The sequence below is a fragment of the Aquarana catesbeiana genome, linkage group LG07 (assembly GCF_042186555.1).
Source record: "Aquarana catesbeiana isolate 2022-GZ linkage group LG07, ASM4218655v1, whole genome shotgun sequence".
Classification (NCBI taxonomy): Eukaryota; Metazoa; Chordata; class Amphibia; order Anura; family Ranidae; genus Aquarana; species Aquarana catesbeiana.
Window position 1 is genome coordinate 35,733,517 of NC_133330.1, and position 21,713 is coordinate 35,755,229.

At 45.2% G+C, this 21,713-nt stretch overlaps 1 protein-coding gene across 3 annotated transcripts in view; it reads left to right on the forward strand.

The window, feature by feature from the left end:
* PRRT3 (proline rich transmembrane protein 3) overlaps positions 1 to 21,713 on the forward strand; it is a 116,996-nt gene that overhangs the window by 55,890 nt on the left and 39,393 nt on the right. For all 3 annotated transcript variants that reach the window (XM_073591961.1, XM_073591960.1, XM_073591962.1), the window contains exon 3: positions 713 to 859. In XM_073591961.1, the coding sequence (XP_073448062.1) occupies positions 713 to 859 (147 nt within the window). The remainder of the gene's footprint in view (positions 1 to 712; positions 860 to 21,713) is intronic.

Here is a 21,713-nt window from a genome sequence, read left to right on the forward strand (position 1 = left end):
GCCAGCATCAGGTGGAGACTGATTCCTAGGATCTGCTGGCTGCTGGGTGACATCTACCGGTGGACACTGGAACTACAACTTTCCACTCTGGGAAGCGCAGTGCCACCAGCAGGTGACCCAAGTCCTGACAATATTTTGCGTCACCACAAATTCCGGACACCTGATTCGCTGCTAGCGCCGGCCATTCTTCCCATAGTCTAAGAACTGCTTGACTACAAGAGATTGATATCTAAATAGATTCATGTACTTTCACTAGCTTTATTTAAAAATACATGTCATGATGTTTTAATGAATACCTGTGTGCATTCGATATGGGCAACTATGCTGTTATTTAAAAACAAAAGGTTGCAAAATGCCTGACTGTTTCACTGCCTGCACTGCAGACCTCTCTCCTGCAGACCTAAGCATGCTCCGTATCTGACACATTTCTGAGGTTGCCAGGCTCTTGACCCCCCTGTTGTGAGCTGTAGCTCTTCCACCAGCCCGTTGATCACTATTGTGTCCTGTAGTGATGTGGGGCCGATGGATGAAAGCAATGCCTGCAATGGGGGTAAGGAACCCAACACTCACAAAAGTGTGTCAGATGCTGAAGATTATTCAGCAAGCTTATCTTTGCAGCAGAGCTAAGATCAGCAGTATGGGCAGTTGGACAGGTGAGTATGACTCTTTTTTTTTTTTTTCTTTTAAACGCGTATCATTTTCTTGTTGACAGATATGAGTCAGACTAACAATCAAGAAAGACCATCTGCACAGCCAGGGAAAGGTCCACCCATCACTCAGAGGAACGCCGTCGTTGGAAGTGCTCCACCGGGGCTTGTAATGTCAACAACATGGAGGGCACCAGTGACCAAGCCACAAGGTAGGACTTGATGCTTCTCCAGTGTGGATACATATACCCAATCTGGATAAGGTGGTCAACTGTGTTTATCAAAAAGTATGAAAGAAGGACTTTCTGGCAAATGCAAAAATGTGTCCTCTGCAACCCTCTGGGCCAGAGAAAGGGCTACTAAGCAAAACAATGGCTACAGCTTTACTGTGATCTGATGGTTCAGCCTGAATAGATTTTGATTTATGGCTTAGTGAATGGCAACCTAAAGGGTATACACAAACCATGTGCAAAGAGCACCAATGATTATCCTCAATATTTGCTGGATACTGCTTTTGGACATATGTGCCTGATGCTCAAAGAAGTTAAAGTGTATATATAGCCCAAACTTTTTTTTGGGTTTGGAAGATGTTTGTAAAAGTTAAAGTGTATCTCTAGTTAGTAGTAGTTAGTTACATTCATCTGGACTTATTTTGTAATGTTAAAGACATTTTGTAGCTTTTCCAAGCCATTTCTTAAGTTGTAATGAGTGCCAGAAAGATACCCCAGAATTTATATCCACACAGGTAGATCCAACACAGATGTTGATTGTCAAAGAACAGGATGGAAAGTGTGAATGTTGAGGAACCATGTCAACCTGGTGCAGCCATCGCTGTACAGGGGTGACTGCCTTCAACACCATCTGTCTTTCACGTATAATGCTTTTTTAACATCTCTACTTCAACAATTTGACAGTCCACACCTTTAGCCATGTAAATTGAGGATTTATCACCTACACAGGCTTCCTGACACCAAGGATTGGATTACGTAACTAGAACAGTGGGGTTCCACAACTTTGTGCATGTATGAAGATTAACCTGCAGTGAATGTTTGATGAATGTCACTGCTTTATAAAAATGTTAATTATTGCCTCTAGTCCACCAGCACTGCTTATACTAGCCAATCAAAATGTGATTTTTCTAATCCCAAGAATTGCATATGTGCGACTAGTGTGAATTACTTATGGCGAATCTTCATCGGAATAGAGGGGCTGGATAACCATGTCTAATTCTGGCTGGATAACAATGTTGAACGTTGGCTAGATAACCATGTTTATTTTGGTTGGATAACCATGACCAATTCTGGATGGATAACCAGGTCCAATTCTGCCTGGACAACAATGTTCAACTTTGGCTGGATAACCGTGTCCTGTTTTGGCTGGATAACCTTGAACAATTTTGGGTGGATAACCATGTCCAATTCTGGCTGGATAACCTTGTCCAATTCTGGCTGGATAACCTTGTCCAATTCTGGCTGGATAACCTTGTCCAATTCTGGCTGGATAACCATATCCAATTCTGGCTGGATAACCATATCCAATTCTGGCTGGATAACCATGTCCAATTTTGGCTGGATAACCATGTTCAATTCTGGCTGGATAACCATGTCCAGATTTAGCTGGATAACCATGTCTTATTATGGCTGGATAACCATGTCCAGTTTCGGATGGATATCATGTCCAGTTTCGGCTGGATAACCTTGTCCAATTCTGGCTGGATAACCATGCCCAATTCTGGCTGGATAACCATGTCTAATTCTGGCTGGATAACCATGTCCAGTTTTAGCTGGATAACCATGTCCAGTTCCGGCTGGGTAGCCACGACCAATTCTGCCATGAAATTCAAAAATATCCGTACTGATCTGTTTAAAAATCCATTGACTTACGTTTTTTTCTGCAGATCTGACATCTGCGTTATATATGAATCCACCTTCCAGTGATGCATGGAGGTTTGTGGCTCATAGCCTGAAATCCAGACGCATTGCTGCATTAGCTTTCTCTATATGGGCAGCTTTTACATTTTTTCATGACTAGAGGCTGCACAGGGAGTGCCAGCACAAACCAGTAACAAGAACCAGATGGAAGAGAGGGAGCCTAGATTTCTGAAGGAGAGAGACTTAACCCTTTAAAAAGAGCTCCAGTCTCAGCTGAAAGCAGGATATTGCTTAGAGATGGGAACCTTTAAAAATCACATAGGCCGCCTTTAGATCTGTGCATTGCAGTAACGGCCTAACAGTAAAACGCATGACGTGATAAAGCATTTTAAATCTAGGGCAGCCTTTCTCAACCTTTTTTAATATGGGGGAACCCTTGAAACAACCTTTAGGTCTCAGGGAACCCCCAAAAATAATTACTATATCTACAACTCATTGTGTACATTAGTGTAGTGGTCAGTGGGAAGAATGCTCCTTACAATGGTGGTCAGTGGCAAGAATTCTTCTTAAATTGGTGGTCAGTGGAAAGAATGCTCCTTTCATTGGTGGTCAGTAAGAAGAAGGCCTCTTACATTGGTGGTCAGTGGAAAGCATACTTCCTACAATGTGCATTGATGGTCAGTAAAAATAATGCTGCTTACATTGCTGGTCAGTGGAAAGAATACTTCCTACATTGGTGGTTACTGGAAAGAATGCTTCCTCGATTGGTGGTCATTAGGAAGAATGCTTCTTATATTGGTGGTCATTAGGAAGAATGCTTCTTATATTGGTGGTCATTAGGAAGAATGCTTCTTATATTGGTGTTTACTGGGAAGAATGCTTCTTACAATGGTGGTCAGTGGAAATAATGATTCTTACAATGCTGGTCAGTAGGAAGAATGCCCCCAATATTGGTAATCTGTGGAAAGAATTCCTTTTACATTATTAGTTACTGTGAAGAATGCTGTTTACATTGGTGATTGGTTCAAAGAATGCTTCCTACATTGGTCAGGGGGAAGAATTTCCCTTACATTGGTGGTCGGGGGGAAGAATTTCCCTTAAATTGGTGGTCAGGGGAAAAACTTCCCTTACATTGGTGGTCAGAATTTCCCTTACATTGGTGGTCAGAGTGAAGAATTTCCCTTACATTGGTGGTCACTAGTGGAAAGAATGCTTCTTAGATTGGTGATCAGTGGGATAAATGTTACAGATAGCTAAAAAGATCATTGGTGTCAAAGGTTTACCGATGGTCCCATAGGCTTCACCCCCATCTAGTGCTAGTTCTAGTTATGACAACCAGTCCCCCAAAGCCAATGCTGTTGCTGGTCCCTGACCCGTCTTATCATTCCCCTCTCCCAAATGACATAATCACATACATTGCAGGGACAGTGGCCACATCCATAGCCACTGGTCCTGCATTGTACATGATGACATAGCAGTGACTGTCAACATTCCAGAGCTGGACACAAGAGGACTGGACCACTGGCTGTCAGGGGACCATGGTAAGTAAGGCAAGTCCTCCAGCCAGGAAATGAGGCAGGTTTTATCTGCTTCTAAATCGTAGAATTACTGAGATATGGTAAGGCCTTCTTTCTCTAGTTGGCAGATGACTGTCACCTTGAAAAGGAGGCCATAGTGTCTATGAAATATTGATGATTTTGATGTATTCCATGTACTGAAAGTTCTGTTATTGCAAATAGGACCTCAAAAAAGTTTTGAGGTCTTTACCTTTTGGTTGTGCTGGTAATTTGTGTGCCTTAGATTTTGCGGTATCACCGTTGACCATACACCCTACCAAAGGCCATTAAAGTAATGCTGTGGGATCAATTTATGTTCACGTTTGTAGGCCAGTTGGTATTTTACAATGTTGCTTTCTAAGATGTAGTTTGCAGTTCCTGATGATAAGGTAAGCAAATGAGGCCCATAACATATAAATGAGAGCCAGCTGGAGATAACTAAGTCACACCAAATATCCATCAGCATTTCGCATGCCACATTCAGCAACGGGGACAGCTATCTGTGCAGAAGAAAGTCCTTTTAATAATTGGTTCCTTTTAAAAACGTCAAACGGAATTATGACATTAGTTAAACTCCATTTTCTGAACGCTGTCCCAGATTTGCCGTCTAGGGAGCTGAGAAAGGAGAGTTATGGAAACTTAAAACAGACAATTGAAAGAACACAGGACTGTGTAGACGCCGGGCAGGTGTTAGCTAGCTGCAGTTCCAAAGTCTCTTCGATAGGAAATGACTCACAGAGTCTGGACGGAGGAGTAAGGCCCGGGGGAGAGTGGAGGCCCAGCTGTAGTTGAAAAGGGGTCCACTGTTTACGGAGTAGGTAAACCTTGTTCGCTCCGCTTGCCGTTTTACCTTGGACTGTGGCCAAAATATCACCTGCAAGGAATTATATGAAAATAGATATTGTGTTTACATTATATACACACACCCTTTGTTTTTACTAGTCAGAGATATGAAGCAGTTCCACATGTACACAAGAAACTGGGGGCCCACAGATAGAAAGGGGCAGCTGGACTTTACACAGAATGATAGGAAAGCTAAATAAACAGTTGAAGCTTAGAATTGTATTTTCTGCTAAAAGTAATGCAATTGTGTTCAGCCAGTCTTAAAATTCAAATATCCCTAATATCCCTGCAATGGAGTGATGGAGGTCACTGACCAAACTTATTTTAGCTGCACTTATGGCGATCCAACTTGGTTAAGGACATTTGAAAGGATAGTGAAGGAACAGCAGAGCATTGATAAGGTCATCTCTCTGCTCAGATTTCAGATTCTCTCAATGAATGTAATTTAAATATGAATAACCATTCTTATCCTCAGTCTTTGACAAATTGTCATTTAGATGGAGAATACCCATTTGTTTTCACATTCTTAAGCTAGCAATGTAGATTTCTCTTGTTCATCCCACAGGCTGACCATTCATGAATGAAATGGAGGACTCTCCCTTGTGGACTTTTGTACCCTCATTCTCTGACTGTAGCTCATTTAGTTATTGAATACCAGTTTGTACCCTCATTCCCTAACTGGAGGTCATTTAGTCAATGAATACTAATTTGTACCCTCATTCTCCGATTGAGGATCATTTTGTTTCGGAATACCAATTCATACCCACATCCCCTAACTGAAGATCATTTAATTGGGGAATACCAATTTGTACCCTCTTTCTCTGACTGGAGGTCATTTAGTTTAGGAATACTAACTTGTCTACTTCTTCTCTAAGAATACCCATTTAGGTTCTCCTTCTTTGACTGAGGGCATGTAAATAAACAATACCCATTTGTATTCTCCCTCTCTGTCCAGTGGTTATTTAGACTGAGGTCATATTTGTATCCTCATTATGACTGGCGGTCATAGACTGAGGTGGCAGGAGGTCCTTGTGTTATCTCTAGGAATGCTGGATGCTATAAAATGTGTTCTAGTTGCCTGTCTTTCCCATTAGGCTACCCAACTGTTATCCAATTCTACCAAAACAAGTAGTGCGTAGCAAGTATCTAAATGCCACTAAGGGCCATAGATCCAGTATTGATCCAGTGTGTTATATACAGGGGGCAAAGTCTACAAAGTGTATCAAAGTACCCCGGGCCAAAAAAATTTAGATGTTTCCTAAAACAGACAATGAGATTACCTGTTTAATGTGGTGTGCTGTGCATGGTACTATCTTCATATTCTGACCACTTTTTATGGTGTCCTATGGAATCATGCTATGGGATCTTCCTGTGGTCCTGCTTTCCACCATTGATCTGCTATTTTTTTGGTTGGTCCCTTTTTATTGTAATTAAGTATTATGCCCCACCACCGTTATTCATAGAATTGGATGATTCCCTATTGGGTTGACCCCCTTTTTTATATATTCTTCTGTCCCAGTGGGTAACTCCCCTGATGCGGCTATATGGGCGCCCCTTGTGCTATACCAGGGTTGCATCCTGAGGCTGCTGATGGTAAACGCACTCATCCTATCTTCACTATGTCATATTGTTGATTAATCCACCACTGAATAACCCCTTGAAGAAGACCTTACGAGTTGAGACACATTGGGGCTCATTTGTACTAAATAGGTACTATATGGGTGCTGAAGATGGTTATTGCTGGTGGTTTTTCTAACTGTAAAAGTCGGCATGTATATGTGAACAGGTATCAAAATAATTAGAACCCTTTGTGTTTCTTTTTAATGTTTGTATAACAATAAAATATTGTTGATTTTATACAGATTTTTTGCATTTTCAAACTTTTATGCCTCAAAAATCCCAGTCCATATGTACCATATTTTCTTAATCAAAGCCAATAAACAATGAGTAGCCAGGACCACATACCTGTTGGACTACCCACTTGGTGATAGATTTCTGATAATTGTATAACCATCTTTACCCCTTGAGATCTTGGACAATTGGATTACATACTTATCTGGCAGACATCGCTTGTTTTTGAATGCGGCTTCTTTGTTGTGTGATCTGAATGTTTGTGCCAGCTTAAGGAAATGTTTTTATGGAGAAATGAATAAACTTATGAATTTTTATATATTAGTGTTTTTTTTTATCAGTATCTGAAAGTCCTATGTTGGTTTACTGTTGTACTTTAAAGCAGAGCATGATCCTAATAGGATTTCCCCAATATGATGGCTTTGTGGCTTGGAACACCCAGCTTTAATGGGTAACTGGGAACAATGACATCATCCTTGGCCCATTGTTTGTCCGTGACTGGTTTAGATCAGCGCATTTGATGGATGTTAAACTCGCCAGCCAAATAAACGTTTGTCAGATCTATGAAACCTTCATGGAGCTTTTCCTAAATATGAAGCAGATGCTGGAAGAAGGGGGTTTTCTATCCCTGCAGGCCGTTTCATGAGCTCCTGTATCCCAGAATCCTCTGCTTCCCGACCTTTGTGTCAGCAGAGCCAATTATATGGACTGTAACCCTCCAGGTTGGATATTTCATTTCCTAAACAAATATAAAAATAACACTTTTCCTTAGTCTGGGATTTGGTCGGGAAGTACGGCTTCCAGGAGCAAATCTTCCCTCTGAAGAGTGTAATAGTTTCCAACAGATTATATGACATAGGTAAGATTAAGAGTAGGTTCAAGTTTTTCATTTTCATATTTGCTGGACTTTTAGTTTCCAAATAAAGGTGGTAATTGGGCTTTGAGCTGAACATAGACATTAGGCATGAGTCAAGAGGAGAAGAGGGGACTACAACAACAATAGCATTGTCTCTAATAAAAAAAAAATAGAGGTATACTGTGGTTATTTTAATTGCTTACAGTGGAATTTGTGGAAATACCTTTATTGCCATCTTACCATGGTCCAGCTTGGCCCCGTGTAATCCATTTTTTCTATCCAGAGGACCACTGGCCATGCTAATGAAGCGCTACCCCCATAGGAGCTGCTATGATTTAACTGGTTCTTTCCCAAGATTAGTGCAGAGGCAGCCAGGCACACAGCAACAGTTCACTCACTCTGGATCAGTATTCAGTCGAGGAGATGTCTATTTAAGGATTTTACTGCCGAAGAACTTGGATGGGGTATAGGGTGATATTGGATACTCCATATTCACTGAATAGTTGTAGAAGGACACTCCACTTTACTAAGCCTTCCTGAACAGTCTGTATGCAAGAACAAGTACAAATGGCAGACTAAGTCCTCTTTTAGAAACTATCCCAGTCGGGACTATCACTGGCTCTTCAACCCAAAGAAACAGTACACAGTCACTAGGACTCTAAGCTCAGGTCAGTATTCACAATGTCACAGGATCACCGGATGCCTCCTTCCAGTATCCACCGGACACTCTTCAGTGAGTGAGAGGTTAGTATTCACAATGCCACCTTTGCAACTTCCACTGAGCACTCTTCAGTGAGGTCTCCAGTCCAGATCCTAGGGTGAAATTCCTTTGACTAGCTCCAAAAAAATGGATCTTAGAAGCAGACCCCCAGCTATGCCACAGCTGGGACCTTGATGAACATGCAGCAAACTCCAGCGGTCTGCCCAGAGGGGCTGAGCCCCTCAGGCTGGGAACTCCTCCATCAGGACAAGAACCTGGCTGCTCCAAGCCTCAGACTATGTATGTTCCCTTCAGCCAATTTCTGGGCACAGACAATCAGGGGAAAAGACAGAGCTGAACAACAGACATATACAACACCAGCCCCTACAGTTCCTGTGGCTACAGTTGCGGCTCCCCCTCCACCGGACCCCTGGCCCTACGGTTCTGGTCGGGCCCCTTGCCAGTGGCGCTCCTGCACTTTCTGCTCCAGGGCTCTGTGTAGGTTTCCCTGAGCCCCTGTGACATCTATGTGGTTCCAGCCTCCAGGTGTTGCCAGCTCCTTATCCAAGGAGCAGGGGAGAGCAATCAAACCTGCAGCCTGTGAGATTCAGATCAGCCCAAAGCAATCAACAGCTGCTCCACTGATTACAGAGGAGCCAAAAAGACCCAAATTTGTCTGTCATCCTAGAAACCTACCTAGCAGGGTGCTACACTAAAAACCACTGTAGGAGTTAGCGCTACATACAGTGATAGCCACGATCTTCCAGATCCTGGTTGAGCGGCTTACCCACTGCACATTAAAAGCAGGGGGTCATTTATTGTGCACTACCACCATACAGAGAACACCTTGTAATTTTTTCAGTGAATACAGGGCATTCTCTGATTGAACGGAGGACAGGAGGGGTAGATGATGCCACAATTTACCCTAGTACAATCAGAGAATGCCTTGTATTCATGAAGGAATACAAGAAGCTCTCTGAATGGCAGTGGTGCTACATAAGCAACCCCTTGTGATCAGTGTGCAGAATGGAAGTCACCTGAGCAGCACCCGGGGGAATGTGGCTATCACTGTATGTAGCACAGGTTACTAGAGTGGGTTTCAGCATCCCCAGTGGTCCTTCAGATATAAAATATGGATAATTTCATAGTGTCGAATGTAAATTGGCAATAAAGATAATTCCTGGAGTTCCGCTTTAAGGAGATCCTGTCACCAACTTAAAGCGGACCTTCCAAAATAGAAGGTCTTTTTCCTTGATAGAAAAAGATTTACCAATAAAAGTTTAAAAAAAGACTCCCCTTGGTCCCAGCTTACCAGAAGGCACAGGTGATGTCACTGTGCCTTACCACTGCCTTCTGGATAGCTGGGCTCTTGAAATAATTTGAACATGCAATCCAGCCCAGGAGTGCATTCTTACGAGATTTTGAGTGGACGAGAGGCAGCAGTAAGGGACAGTGATATCACCTTAACCTCCTAGAAACTGGGACCAATGGGAGTCGTTTTTTTGTCCTATTTTTTATTAAATCAGGGGCCCCTGATGACGCCATATGTGACGAAATGCGTAGGACGGAGTCACTGGTTTCTGGATGAAGTTCAATTCTCCGGCATTTTACGCGCTTTAACGCAATGTATCCACATGAGTGTATTCTTAATTATTAAATTGGTTTTACTTGACATTATTACACTATTTGGCGTATCTATTTATTCCATGTTCCTCACCACGTGTCCTAATCCTGTTTGGGAGTCTGGAGTATAGCGAATCCATTACTAGGTGCTGAGACCACGGAGGGCAGTATTTCCTATGGTTTTGATACCTGGAGGTTTTTTGTTTATGTTCCATAATCCGGGATGCTGGCTTTATTATTGTAAATAAAGTGCACATAGACCACTGCTATAAGGGGGTCACATACGTTCCCGTAAGCATAGCATGAGTGTGGTTGGTGACACCTTGGTTTTCCTGTGATTTCCACCTTCCATCATGGCATGTGGGACTCTAATCTTGATTTAATGTTGGAATTCTCCTTATTTTGGACTTTTTTTGAGCTGTTTATTTCTCCTTTTTTAGAGTCACATATTACGGTAACTCAATTTGTCACTCATTAATATTGAGAATGAGATATTGATATTTTTAAGAGTTTATATTGCTCACTATTTTATGTTTATTGAGCCACTGTTTGTAATTGAAATATGTGAAATGTCGTCTGTCAAGACATAGTGTACAGCAGCTGTTTGCACAAACTTCTCACCATTAGCACAGATTTATTTTGGTTGTCTATTTTTATTCACTTGCAATGTGCCTCTGAACATGCTAGAAAATGTGATTACTGCAGGAAAAGTCAATACCCTAGCACAGTCCCCCTCCACACGTCATAGCCCTCTTCTCTTCTGGGAGTCTCTAATTACTGTTTGTGCTGGCCCAGCTCCTCTGCCTCTTTCTTAACCTTTTTAGATAACTTTTTTATTTAGCAGCTGACGAAGGAGTGAATGGGAATACTACAACGCTGCCTTTGCCAACCACGGTTCTATGAAAGGTTTCTCCAGAGATTACTTGGGGTTCCTTGAGCTGTGGCTGAATATCCTCCCATCTGATGGTGCCTGCGTAATTCCAGGCCAACGCCATTTGTCAGGGTTAACTGTATGACATCAATTAACCTTTCAGCTGTCTTTATGGTGGTCATCTGGTCACTACTCTTAGGGTTGCATTCTTCCTACTAACTGTAGCACTCTCCCTAGCGCAGGATGATAGGTACATTTCGTTTTTGGCCTTTTCTGTAATCAATGGAGCAGAGATTGTTTGGTTTGATCTGTTCAGGGTTTTATAGGCTGGGAGCTTGATTGCTACCCCTTGCCTCTAGAAGACGTTCCTAGAGCCTAAGAGGAAGAATTACAACACCCACCCTGAATATTGATCAGGGCTTAGCCAATCCCTGGGAAGGTGTGCCCAGATGGTGGCTGAGAATCTGGTAAATAGTCTGGAACACTGGAGAGATTGTCTTTCCCCAAGAAGGAGAGTTCCAAGCCTCAAGGGGCTCTTGCCCCTGAAGCAGCCTGTGGACTGTGTTGCTGTTCTGTGACTGTGAGGTCTCAGTGGTGGCAGAGTTGGGACCTGGACATGATCTGGGACTGACTGCAGGACTTCACCAAAGGGGGACGGGTAACCTCATGGGGACCATGAGACTTGCCTCATGGTCCCCAGTTGTGAGGCCTTAGATCAGCAATGGCGAACGTTGGCACCCCAGATGTTTTGGAACTGCATTTCCCATGATGCTCAACTACACTGCAGAGTGCATGAGCATCATGGGAAATGTAGTTCCAAAACATCTGGGGTGCCAAAGTTCACCACCACTGCCTTAGACTGTCCATTATTCACAGTTGCTGAAGGAGAAGACTGTCCTCCAACTGCTAAGCACTAATCGTTTTGGAGTATCCCATGCCCTAATCCCTCTCCTGCTAAAAGTTTTACCATTATCATATCAAGTTTTACAATCGTAAAAAGACAACCCCTAGACTGTTTATTGGAGCCTGAGTGAATGGACAGTTGCTTGGGTGGTTGGTAACCTCTATGCTGTTTGTGGGAGAACCAGTTAAAATCAGCAGCCCCTGTGGGGGTAGCACTACATACCCATCAATATAGAGGGCACTTTTCCCATTGACGCCTGGAGAGATGGTTAAGGGTTCCCTGAGATCTGAAAATTATTTTAGAGTTTCCTCTAAAAAAACAAAGTTGAGAAAGGCTGATATAGCGTGTCACTTGAGTGACAGCTCTGCATCTGCAGGGGTTTGCTTACACCACATCCAAGATGGCGGAACCCAGCAGCAGTCTCTCAGCTTTTTAATTGTTGACACAAGGGAGGCTTTTACTGGTAAATAACATGTATAAAAATATGTTCAATGCACTTATCATGTTATGGGAAGATTTCTGTTGAAACAAATGGTCTGGTGACAGGTTCCCTTTAATCAGGACTCCACAGCAAAAAAAAAAAAAATTCCTGCATGCTCCATTCATTTTCCTGGACAGATAATCACATTTCATTATAGATCCTAGCAGTTTTGTCTCACCAGACTGCCTGTTTTTCTCCAGTTTCACGTTTCTTATAAACAACGTCTGCTTTTTCTTTTTTCTTTCGATGACTCATTGCAAGTATTGAACGTCTCCATATGTTTATAAAAATGATTTTTGAATGATTGCCATGGCTGCAGTGTGATTATGTCAGGCCTAAATGGAAAACAGCTTTGTAAAGCCACAGAATAAAAACAGACCCACATTTGTGTCATGAATTCTAATATTATACGGGTCCCAATCAAGTCAAACAAAGAATTGCTATTAATAATCGTTCTATTTTACCATGGAAGGAGTCTGTACATTTTGGGGTCTATTTATAAAACATTTGCTGTGTGAATGCCGCAGCATAATGATCTAATAATCCCCATAATGTGTCCAATATGTGCATTTCCGATGATATTTGTTTCCTCCATCTAGTGGCCATAATGCTGCATTTTCCTGATTGCGGTAATTCAGGGAAATATCGCATTATGGCCACTAGATGGCGCTGACAATTATAGGAAATGCACACCTCACACGAGCGGATTTTCCGTCGGAAAAAAACATCCAAGAATTCTGCTCAAGCTTGCCTTGCATACGCACGGTCACACAAAAGTTCTCTGAACTTTCGACCGCCAAGAATGTGGTGACGTACAACACTACGACGAGCCGAGAAAATGAAGTTCAATGCTTCCGAGCATGCGTAGGAATTTTGCGCATCGGAATTTGTACAGACGATCGCATTTTCGGATAGGAACTTTTTCCGACCGAAAAACTGAGAACATGCTCCCAATCTTTTGCTGGTGGGAATTCCGCCAGCAAAAGTCCGATGGAGCGTACACACGATCGCATTTTCCGACCAAAAGCTCTCATCGGTCTTTTGCTGGCCGAATTTCCGATCGTGTGTAATGGGGCATTAGACTCTTTATGGGGATTATTTGTGATGCCTGCGCGAATGATGGAGTATTCATGCAGCAAATTTTTAAAAACTAGATCCCTTTAAAAGTTGAACTTCAAGCAAACATAAAAAAATAAAACATATTTTCAAAATTGGAAAGTGAAAGTACTTAATCCTATCCCTATATTTATTTTCTGTAATCCAGGGAGCAGAGGCATTCTGATTGGCAGATGGAGACTCAGCACTTTGATCCAGTTGGGGGCTCTGTGCTGTTAGCCTACCGCTCAGAACATGCCTACAAATAGAGACTAATAGACTTCTGCCGCGTACACACGATCGGAATTTCGCCCCACAAAAGACCGATGAGAGTTTTTTGTTGGAAAATGCGATCGTGTGTATGCTCCATCGGACTTTTGCTGGCTGAATTCCAGCCAGCAAAAGATTGGGAGCATGCTCTCAATTTTTCGGTCGGGAAAAGTTTCTATCCGAAAATGTGATTGTCTTTGCCAATTCCGACGCGCAAAATCCCTACGCATGCTCGGAAACAATTCAACGCATGCTCGGAAGCATTGAACTTCATTTTCTCGGCTCATCGTAGTGTCGTAAGTCACTGCGTTCTTGACGGTTGTAAGTTCACCAAACTTTTGCGTGACCGTGTGTATGCAAGGCAAACTTGAGCGGAATCGCGTTGGAAAAGCCGCCATATCTTTTTCCGACGAGAAATCCGCTCGCGTGTACGCGGCATTCCTGTTATAGGGTGACAACACTCTGCACCTGTGTCCCAATTGTGCTCCTGCTACATCTAGGCTGCATTCAAAGCTCGTGTTTTGGGAATGCAAGCAAAATCGTGCTGCATTTTTGCATGTTTGTGCATGCGTTTTTTTGCCACACACATAGGGAAGCCCAATCATTTCAATGGATTGCCCTACGCATGACCAATGCTCTAAAATAGCTCATGTAGCTTTTTGAGAGTTGAGAATTGCACATTTTTTAACTGTGCATTTTGACGCGTTTGCCGTGTGTATAAATGCGTGGAAAAAACGCAACCTTCAGTCCCCCCCAAAAAATTTTAAGTCAGTAGCTACAAATTCTGTAGCTGCTGACTTTTATCAAAAGGTCACTTAGCTGCCCAGCGATCCATTGCTGTCCTCACCCGGCCAGTTCGTCACCGGTCTCCAGGTCCCTGGCTCCCTCATGTCTAGTGTGAAAATCCAGCTATGACTCCTTCACAGCCGGCTTCTCACTGCGGATGCACGACAGTGGCGGCCCGTGCATTAAGGGCGCCCCCCCACCCATCCCGCAGCCGCCACCGTATCCATGCGCCTGGCCCCTTTCAGGATGCCGGACGCATGGACTCCTATGGTGGGGGCAGGAGGGGGTGTATTTTTTTTTTTTTGAAGCACCTGATTAGAGCCAGAGGCTCTAATAAGCTTCAAAAAAGTGTGGACACAGGGCGCAGAGAGCGGAGTGTCCCGCGATCCATCCGCAGGGGGGGTGCTGTGACAGAGTGTCCCACGATCCATCTGTAGGGGGGGCGTTCTTGTGGCGAAGTTTCCCGCGATTCAACCGTAGGGGGGTGCTGTGAGCGGAGTGTCCCGAGACCGATCCGCGGGGGGTGCTGTGAGCGGAGTGTCCCGCAATCCATCCGTAGGCAGGGGTGCTGTGAGAGGAGTGTCCCGAGGCCCATCCATGGGGGGGTGCTGTGAGCAGAGTGTCCCAAGACCTATCCGCGGGGGGGGGTGCTGTGAGCGGAGTGTCCCGCGATTCATCCATGGGGGGGGTGCTGTGAGCGGAGTGTCCCGCGATCCATCCGTAGGGGGTGTGCTGTGAGCGGAGTGTCCCGAGATCCGTCCGCAGGAGGGGGTGCTGTGAGCGGAGTGTCCCAAGACCTATCTGCGGGGGGGGGGGGTGCTGTGAGCGGAGTGTCCCGCGATCCATCCGTAGGGGGTGTGCTGTGAGCGGAGTGTCCCACGATTCATCCATGGGGGGGTGCTGTGAGCGGAGTGTCCCACGATTCATCCATGGGGGTGTGCTGTGAGCGGAGTGTCCCGCGATCCATCCGTAGGGGGTGTGCTGTGAGCGGAGTGTCCCACGATTCATCCATGGGGGGGTGCTGTGAGCGGAGTGTCCCACGATTCATCCATGGGGGTGAGCGGAGTGTCCCGAGACCGATCCCGGGGGGGGTGCTGTGAGCGGAGTGTCCCGCAATCCATCCGTAGGCAGGGGTGCTGTGAGAGGAGTGTCCCGAGGCCCATCCATGGGGGGGTGCTGTGAGCAGAGTGTCCCAAGACCTATCCGCGGGGGGGGGTGCTGTGAGCGGAGTGTCCCGCGATTCATCCATGGGGGGGGTGCTGTGAGCGGAGTGTCCCGCGATCCATCCGTAGGGGGTGTGCTGTGAGCGGAGTGTCCCGAGATCCGTCCGCAGGAGGGGTGCTGTGAGCGGAGTGTCCCAAGACCTATCTGCGGGGGGGGGGTGCTGTGAGCGGAGTGTCCCGCGATCCATCCGTAGGGGGTGTGCTGTGAGCGGAGTGTCCCGCGATCCATCCGTAGGGGGTGTGCTGTGAGCGGAGTGTCCCGTGATCCATCCGTAGGGGGTGTGCTGTGAGCGGAGTGTCCCACGATTCATCCATGGGGGGGTGCTGTGAGCGGAGTGTCCCACGATTCATCCATGGGGGTGTGCTGTGAGCGGAATGTCCCGCGATCCATCCGTAGGGGGTGTGCTGTGAGCGGAGTGTCCCGAGACCCATCCGCAGGAGGGGTGCTGTGAGCGGAGTGTCCCAAAACCCATCCGCGGGGGGGGTTGTGCTGTAAGTGGAGTGGTCCCGCCATCCATCCGTGAGAGGGGGTTGTGCTGTAAGCGGAGTGGTCCCGCCATCCATCCGTGGGGGGGTGCTGTGAGCGGGGTGTCGGGGGGGGGGTATTGGCATGCTGTCAGTGTGAAAGTGTCTTTGGTGCTGATCTATATACCGTATTTGTGGTGCTGATCTGTATACCGTATCTGTAATGCTGAGCTGTATACTCTGTCCTGTGATGCTGAGCTGTATACTCTGTACTCTGTTCTGTGATTCTGGGGCTGTATACTCCCAACACCATGGGTGGAAGCAAGTGGAATACAGGGGGCAGAGTGGGCGGATGCTATAAGGGGTGGGGCTTATGGGAAGTGGGAGGGGTCAAAAGGAAGGGCGGGGTCTGGCGCCCCACCATCCTAAAACTTCACCAGCCACCGCTGATGCACAAACCACTTTGCGCTTTGTGAATAGTCCTGGGATGTGTCCCAGAAGGCTGCGGGCAAAGGGAGTGGAGACATACTTCTGATCGGAGCGCCTAGGCAGCCTAGAAATGGGAACAGGTACCTATCAAAACTAAGTACTCACTGCCCCCCCCCCCCCCCCCCCCCCCAAGAAAATGCCCAAAAGTTAAAGAGAAGAGGAGGGGAAGACAGAAAAGCGGAACTTCCTCTTTTAAGTGAAGTTCCACTTTAACCATGAAAGTTTTTTATGCGTTTCATTAATGCACAAAAAAACACACATACTTTTGCGCGCAATCACGAAACTCTCAGGTGTAAACGGGGTCTAAAGGGAAGTACAGGATAATAATGTGCCATTGCCAACTTACCGTACCTTAAGCTCACTGTCCACTTTATTAGGTACACCTTGCTAGTAGCGGGTTGTACCCCCTTTTGCCTTCAGAACTGCCTTCATTCTTCGTGGCATAGATTCAACAAGGTGTTGGAAACATTTCTCAGAGATTTTGGTCCATAGTGACATAATAGCATCACTCAGTTGCTGCAGGTTTGTCCGCTGCACATCCATGATGCCAATCTCCCATTCCACCACATCCCAAAGGTGCTCTATTGGATTGAGAGCTTATGGCTGTGGAGGCCATTGGAGTACAGAGACCTCATTGTCCAGTGGTGAGATGATTTGATCTTTGTGACATGGTGCATTATCCTGCTGGAAGGAGCCATCAGAAGATGGGGACATTGTAGTCATAAAGGGATGGACATGGTCAGCAACAATACTCAGGTAGGCCGTGGTGTTTAAATGATGCTCAGTTGTTACTAAAGGGGCCCAAAGTGTGCCAAGAAAATATCCCCCACACCATTACATCACCACCAGCCTGAACGGGTGATACAAGGCAGGATGGATCCATACTTTCATGTTGTTTACACCAAATTCTGACCCGACCATCTGAATGTCGCAGCTGAAATCGAGACTCATCAGATCAGGCAACGTTTTTCTTCTATTGTCCAATTTTTGGTGATCCTGTGTAAATTGTAGCCTCAGTTTCCTGTTCTTAGCTGACAGGAGTGGCACCCGGTGTGGTCTTCTGCTGCTGTAGCCCATCTGCTTCAAGGTTGGATGTGTTGTGCGTTCAGAGATGGTATTCTGCATACCTTGGTTGTGACGAGTGGCTCACTGGATATTTTCTCTTTTTTGGACCATTCTCAGTAAACCCGAAAGATGGTTGTGCGTGACAATCCCAGTAGATCAGCAATTTTTGAAATACTCAGACCAGCTCGTCTGGCACCAACAACCATGCCACGTTCAAAGTCATTTAAATCCCATTTCTTCCCCATTCTGATGCTCGGTTTGAACTTCAGCAAGTCATCTTCACCACGTCTAGATGCCTAAATGCATTGAGTGGCTGCCATGTGATTGGCTGATTAGCAATTTGTGTTAACAAAACAATTTTACAGGTGTACCTAATAAAGTGGCCAGTGAGTTGTAAATATGGCTCCCATATTTCTCTCTGTCTTCCCTTCAAGTTACCTGTACAGTGTGAGACCCTTAGGGCCCGTATGCTGGTGTGTATTGTGCATGCATGCTGAGATGCGTTGTTATAACGCATCACAGTGCTTACTTTTTTTTTTTAACTTTATTTAAATGGCGCTCATTCAGCTCTATGGACAACAGAGCGTTGTGCTGTGCTGACGTGCATTATATTGCGTTTTTGTGCATTGCACTGTATAAAAAGTGTGGCATGTCTACATAGACTGCTGTTGTTTTTGCTGTGCTCTTGCATTGAGTCTCAGATCAATGCAGCTCAGTGCACCGGGTGTGAACGAGCACTTATATGGACATTAGAGTGTTAGCTCCTATGGGGCAAGGACTGATGTCAGTGGTTCATAGAAAAAGTAAGCACTGCGGGAAAAGCGTCAACGCTATATAATTACCTCTTGCCTCTGTATAATAACGTACTGTACATTGCGCTAAAAACATTTGTGAACGCTTAGGCCTCATGTACACGGCTACTGGTAAACGGACGTTCAGAGGCAGTTGGATGCTTTTTTCAGCTGCCCCCGAACTCATCCAATGTTATCTTATGTTTACATGTACACAGGGTCGTTTTTAGGCAGTAGGGTTTAGAGGATTTTTTTTAGACGCCAAAGTTTCCAAAGTTTCAGACGCCAAACGCTGCTAAACGTGGTATATGCGTTTAGCCGCATTTTCGCTTAGAAGCGTTTTTAAAGGTGCCCTATTTAAAATGATAGCAAATGATGAAAACCCACTAAAAAAAAATATTTTAAAAACTTGCAATTGCTTGCTATGCTTCATAGACCATTTATATACCCCTAATGAGCCCATGATCCAATCCAATACACCACTAGCATTGCTGTTGGCCAAAGTATAATTGGAATCTGACCTATATGTTGTTAGATTTCAACCAGATGACCCCACCATTGAGCTTGACCCCCGACTTGATCAAACAAAGTTGCATGACATTTAATATCTGGCTTTTTTAATTGCATTTTTCCCTCATGTTAAATTCTAGGTAGCTTCGACAATGATTATGGTTAGGGTTTTCCCCTTGAAGAACAAGTTATAAGAACAAGAACAAGTTTAGGGTTATGGTAAGGATTATGGTTTCTGGTTAGGGTTTCCAGTTAAGGTCAGGGGGTTATAGTTAGGGTTTTCACCTTAAAGAACAAGCTTAGGATTAGGGTTTATGGTTAGGGTTTCCCATTAGGGTTAGGGGGTTATGGTTAGGATTTTCCCCTTGAAGAACAAGTTACAAGAACAAGTTTACGGTTATGGTAAGGGTTATGGTTTCCTGTTAGGGTTTTCGCCTTGAAGAACAAGTTTAGGGTTAGGGTTTACGGTTAGGGTTTCCCATTAGGGTTAGGAGGTTATGGTTAGGGTTTTCCCCTTGAAGAACAAGCTTAGGATTAGGGTTTACGGTTAGGGTTTCCCATTAGGGTTAGGGGGTTATGGTTAGGGTTTTCCCCTTGAAGAACAAGTTACAAGAACAAGTTTACGGTTATGGTAAGGGTTATGGTTTCCTGTTAGGGTTTTCGCCTTGAAGAACAAGTTTAGGGTTAGGGTTTACGGTTAGGGTTTCCCATTAGGGTTAGGAGGTTATGGTTAGGGTTTTCCCCTTGAAGAACAAGTTGCAAGAACAAGTTTAGGGTTATGGTAAGGATTATGGTTTCCGGTTAGGGTTTCCAATTAAGGTTAGGGGGTTATGGTTAGGGTTTTCACATTGAAGAACAAGCTTAGGATTAGGGTGTACGGTTAGGGTTTCCCATTAGCATTAGGGGGTTATGGTTAGGGTTAGGGTTTTCCCCTTGAAGAACAAGTTACAAGAACAAGTTTAGGGTTATGGTAAGGGCTATGGTTTCCTGTTAGGGTTAGGGTTTCCAGTTAAGGTTAGGGGGTTATGGTTATGGTTAGGGTTTTCGCTTTGAAGAACAAGTTTAGGGTTAGGGTTTACGGTTAGGGTTTCCCATTAGGGTTAGGGGGTTATGGTTATGGTTTTCCCCTTGAAGAACAAGTTACAAGAACACGTTTAGGGTTATGGTAAGGGTTATGGTTTCCTGTTAGGGTTAGGGTAATGCCGCTTACACACGAGCGGACTTTTCGACCGGACTGGTCCGACGGACTGAGTCCGGCGGACAATTCGACCGCGTGTAGGCTTCATCGGACCTGCAGCAGACTTTTTCGGTCGAAAATCTGACAGACTTTAGATTTGGAACATGTTTCAAATCTTTACGTTGGAACTCCGCCGGACCCAGTTCCTATCGAAAAGTTCACTCGTCTGTATGCTAGTCTGACGGACAAAAACCGACGCTAGGGCAGCTATTGGCTACTGGCTATCAACTTCCTTATTTTAGTCCGGTCGTACGTCATCACGACTCCGTCGGTGTGATCATGTGTAGGCAAGTCCGTTGGAAGTCTGTCGAAAGTCCGTCAGACCAGTCCGGTCGAAAAGTCCGCTCGTGTGTACGTGGTATTAGGGTTTAAGGTTGGGGTTAGGGTTTCCGGTTAGGATTAGGGTTAGGGTTAGTGTTTCTGGTCCTCACACGCGATTTCCGACGTCTTTCCAGCCTCATCAACAGCAACGTCAGGAGCATTTCCTCACATACGCTCATTATGGGATCCATAGTAAAAGCACCGAAACTGAGGTAGATACAAATACACTGCTGCGCTCTCAGCTGCTGCTACTCACTCTGGTCTCACAGAATGGCTGAAATAGTTAAAGCGGAGTGCCGCCGAAAAAATTTTTTTTAAAAGTCAGCAGCTACAAATTCTGCAGCTGCTGACTTTTAAAACATGGACACTTACCTGTCCAGGGCGCCCACGATGTCGGCACCCGAGGCCGAAGCGTCTCTCCGTCCTCGGGTGCTGCCGCCTCCATCTTCGGTAAGGGAATCAGGAAGTGAAGCCGTGCGGCTTCACTTCCCGGTTCCCTACTGCGCATGCGCGAGTCGCGCCGCGCAATACGAATGCTCCCTGCTGCCTCTGGGACCCGTGTGTTTCCCAGCAGGCAGCGGGGAGGGAGCAGGAAGTGGCGTAAATAACCGCAGATTCTGCGGCTATCTACGCCGGAAGTGGGTACAGATACCTGTAATATACAGGTATCTGTACCCCCCTCCCCCCTGAAAGGTGCCAACTGTGTCACCGGAGGAGGGGAGGAATCTGATGAGTGGAAGTTCCACTTTTGGGTGGAACTCCACTTTAAATAATACAGTTTTTTGGGCTTTCGGAGGGTCCTATGATGTTATCTTAAATAAACGCTCCTAGACGCAAATGAGGCAAAACGCCACTAAACGCAGCTAAACACGGCATACAAACGCGGCTAAACGGGCGTTTTTAAATGCCGGTATCAAGCTGTCAAAAAAATCGTTCTGAGTAGGTTGTCTCAAAGTCCCATGTACATTAAGCCTTAGGAAGACGGTTCTATTGTCTCTTCCAAGTGGAAGCCCATGCTTTTGATCTGTGTAAAAGGTAAATAGCTCGTAGTACCATGCCGCTCGATGTTTACACAAGGGGTAATTCATTCATCCTCTGTTGTTCTTCTGCTTTTCCAAAGATCTGTTCCAACTTGCCCGGGCCCCCCGTAGCAGAGCGCATGTTGTTCGGTCAGAAGAGCGGAGCATGAATTGACAATTAGAGTCTGTAGGCTTGGAATGTCCCAGGCCGTCGGCACGGCCTTGTGGGACGCTGCTTG